Below are 2,917 nucleotides of genomic sequence, written 5' to 3' on the forward strand. Positions count from 1 at the left end.
CCACAAGCTAATGGGCAAGCAGAAGTAGCAAATCGAATAATCCTGGATGGACTAAAGAAGAGGATCGAGAAGTCAAGAAATAATTGGGTGGATGAAATACTTCCAATATTATGGGCCTACAGGACTACCTGTAGAGTCACGACATGAGTAACTCCCTTCATGTTGGCATATGGGGCAGAAGCAGTAGTTCTAGTAGAGATATCACATTCCTCTCCAAGGATTCAGGCTTTCGATGAGGAAGAAAATGAGGAAGGGCAGAGGTTAGCCCTGGATTTAATCGATGAAGTGCGAGATAAGGCACATGCAAAGATAGTAGAATATCAGAAAAAGGCTTCATTCTACTACAACCTAAGGGTTAAAGAAAGGTTTTTTAAACAAGGCGATCTAGTCTTGAGGAAGATAGAAGCATCTGGTGTAGGACAAAAAGGGAAGCTTGCCCCGAATTGGGAAGGGCCATACAGAGTCAAGAGTGTTCAAGGAAGAGGAACCTACAAGCTAGAGACTATGGATGGTTTTGATGTCCCGAGAACTTGGCATGCACAAAACCTGAAGGTTTACTATGTGTAGGGCAGCCGGATACGATTCTCACTCGTCAGGATGGCGAGTAGGTTGAAAAGCACCTTGAAGCTTTGCTTGCTTAGGATTTATATGTTTTAGTTTCATTACGAAGTTTATTATTACTTGTGTAAGGGACGAATCCCAGACAATTTTACGAAATTCATGAGTTCTTCAAAGTATGTTTGTGGCCTAATAAATAAAAATCAAGTGCATGGATGCAAGCATAGAAGGTGATAAATGAAATAAATCTGATAGATATTACAAAAGTTCGATAAATAAAGTCTCGAAAATAGGATAAAAAACAACAAGCCACGCAGGGCTGAAAAAGCTCAAAGGAGCTGAAGTACCCTCGGCATCCATATCATCGTCCTCTCCGCTCTCGCTGGATGTCTCTGTCGTCTCGGAGGAGGAGGAAGAGCTGTCGTCATCAGCAGGTCTGGAAGAAGACTCGGGAGGAGGAAGGAGTGGATCCTGAGGAACATGACCCGAGACAACTACTCGGGTACAAAACCTCTGCAGCAAAGCCTCGTCATCAGGGCAGACATAGTCCGCCGGGTTAATATCAGGACAAGCCTCGTTCACGGTCCCAAGGGCCGTGTCCCAACCAGTCCTAAAAAACCCGGGAAAGACTGAATCATCCCTAATCCTCATGGATTGGGCAAATTCCTCCGAGTCCAGATAGTTGTCTATAGCTTTATCCTTCTCCGCCCGAAGTACCACCAGCTCGGCGTTAGACTCTCCGAGTTCTTCCTCCTTGCGCTTGAGCTTCTTCTCCAGGGTAGTATACTTCTTTTGTTGCCTCCTGAGGGCATTATCGGCCTTATCAGAAGCCCGCTTCCATGACTCGGCTTGCCTCACAGCGCCTTGAAAGTAGGCGTTAGACTGAAACAAAGCAATTAACAAAGTATAAGGCAAGAAAATGCTACAAGAACGAAAGATAAGTTCAAAAAAGAGAAGGCATACCGAAGCCAGAGACTGAGCTCCCATGAGCTTAATCCTCTCAAGATCAGGGGTGGCCACCACATCAGTAAAGTCCTTGGGAGTCACGCTATGGTAGGACCAATCCCATGCATGCTTCGTGGATCCAACCACGGTGTCCCCTCGGCGAAATCCCCAGAGAGGCTGGAAGGCGCCTGTAGCAGCAGCAGCAGTAGGGGTAGCAGTAGTGATAGGAGCACTATGGCCCCCAACTCCTTCAGTTGAAGCCTCTCCTATAGGCTCTTTGTGCTTTTTCAAAAAGCTAGGCTCCGTGGCCTTTCCCCGGGTGTCTAGGCCTGCGAGCCGAGCTTTCTTCATCCTAGCTGTCTCCTCAACCAGAGGAACATTGTCCTCGTTAATCTCCTTAGCAGCTGAAACAAAGCAAAGGACAAAATAAGTGATGTTAATAATGCATGAAATGAAATAAAGTTGAGAAGGGAAGAAAAATACCCTGTTGAGAAACAGAGGATAGTCCCACATGAATCAGGGAAAACTCCTCTAAGAGAGTCCAGCTGGTGGTAGTGCCATCATCCTGAGTAAGCCCATTATAAATAATAGTTTCTTCAGGAGTTAAGTGAATGGATTTGAGGCTACCATCACTGACCTTCCCGAAGGAAGATCGAAAAAGTGTGCCCCAGTCACCATTCTCCCAACGTAACCCAACGAAACTATTCCTCCAATTTTGATTATTATCAGGAATAGAGGCGCTGTTAAAGATATGTTTGCTTTTGGGCCTTTGCTTGACATAGACCCAGCCACAGATACTGGAAGAACTATTATAACACTGAAAGACCTTCCTAAAAACAAAAAGAGGGAAAAATCCTGGCCGAAATTCGACCAGGATTCCTGATCGAAACCATCCTACCCGAAATCCTGTCGACCAGGGCAATATGAAGGTTAATTCGACCAGGATCCTGGTCGAATGGATTCCTGGTCGAAATCTATATATAAAAAAAAAGAGAAAAGGAAGAAAAAAGAAGAAAAAGGGAGGGAAAAATTCCTGGAAAATTACAGAAAAATAAGGAAATTCCTTAAATAATTTCTGAAAAATACTAATATTTTCAGGAATAAGGAATAAATCCAGAAAATAAAGGATAAATCCCAGAAAATTAGGGAAAAATCCAGAAATTAAGGATAAATCCCAGAAAATTAGGGAAAAATCCAGAAATTAAGGATAAATCCCAGAAAATTAGGGAAAAATCCAGAAATTAAGGATAAATCCCAGTATTAGGGAAAAATCCAGAAATTAAGGATAAATCCCAGGAAATTAAGGATAAATCCCAGAAAATTAGGGAAAAATCCAGAAATTAAGGATAAATCCCAAGAAATTAGGGAAAAATCCAGAAAATTAGGGAAAAATCCAGAAAATTAGGGAAAATCC

At 43.0% G+C, this 2,917-nt stretch overlaps 1 protein-coding gene across 1 annotated transcript; it reads right to left on the reverse strand.

Annotated features, from left to right (window-relative positions):
* Positions 1-816: 816 nt before the first annotated feature.
* Positions 817-2,434, reverse strand: LOC141685727 (uncharacterized). The gene is made up of 3 exons (XM_074490815.1): positions 1,987-2,434; positions 1,522-1,907; positions 817-1,440 (listed from the first exon to the last, which is right to left on the reverse strand). The coding sequence occupies exons 2-3, from the start codon at positions 1,852-1,854 to the stop codon at positions 817-819; spliced, it is 957 nt and encodes a 318-aa protein (XP_074346916.1). The 5' UTR covers positions 1,855-1,907; positions 1,987-2,434.
* Between the last annotated feature and the right edge of the window lie 483 nt (positions 2,435-2,917).

The sequence above is a fragment of the Apium graveolens genome, chromosome 9 (assembly GCF_009905375.1).
Source record: "Apium graveolens cultivar Ventura chromosome 9, ASM990537v1, whole genome shotgun sequence".
NCBI lineage: Eukaryota > Viridiplantae > Streptophyta > Magnoliopsida > Apiales > Apiaceae > Apium > Apium graveolens.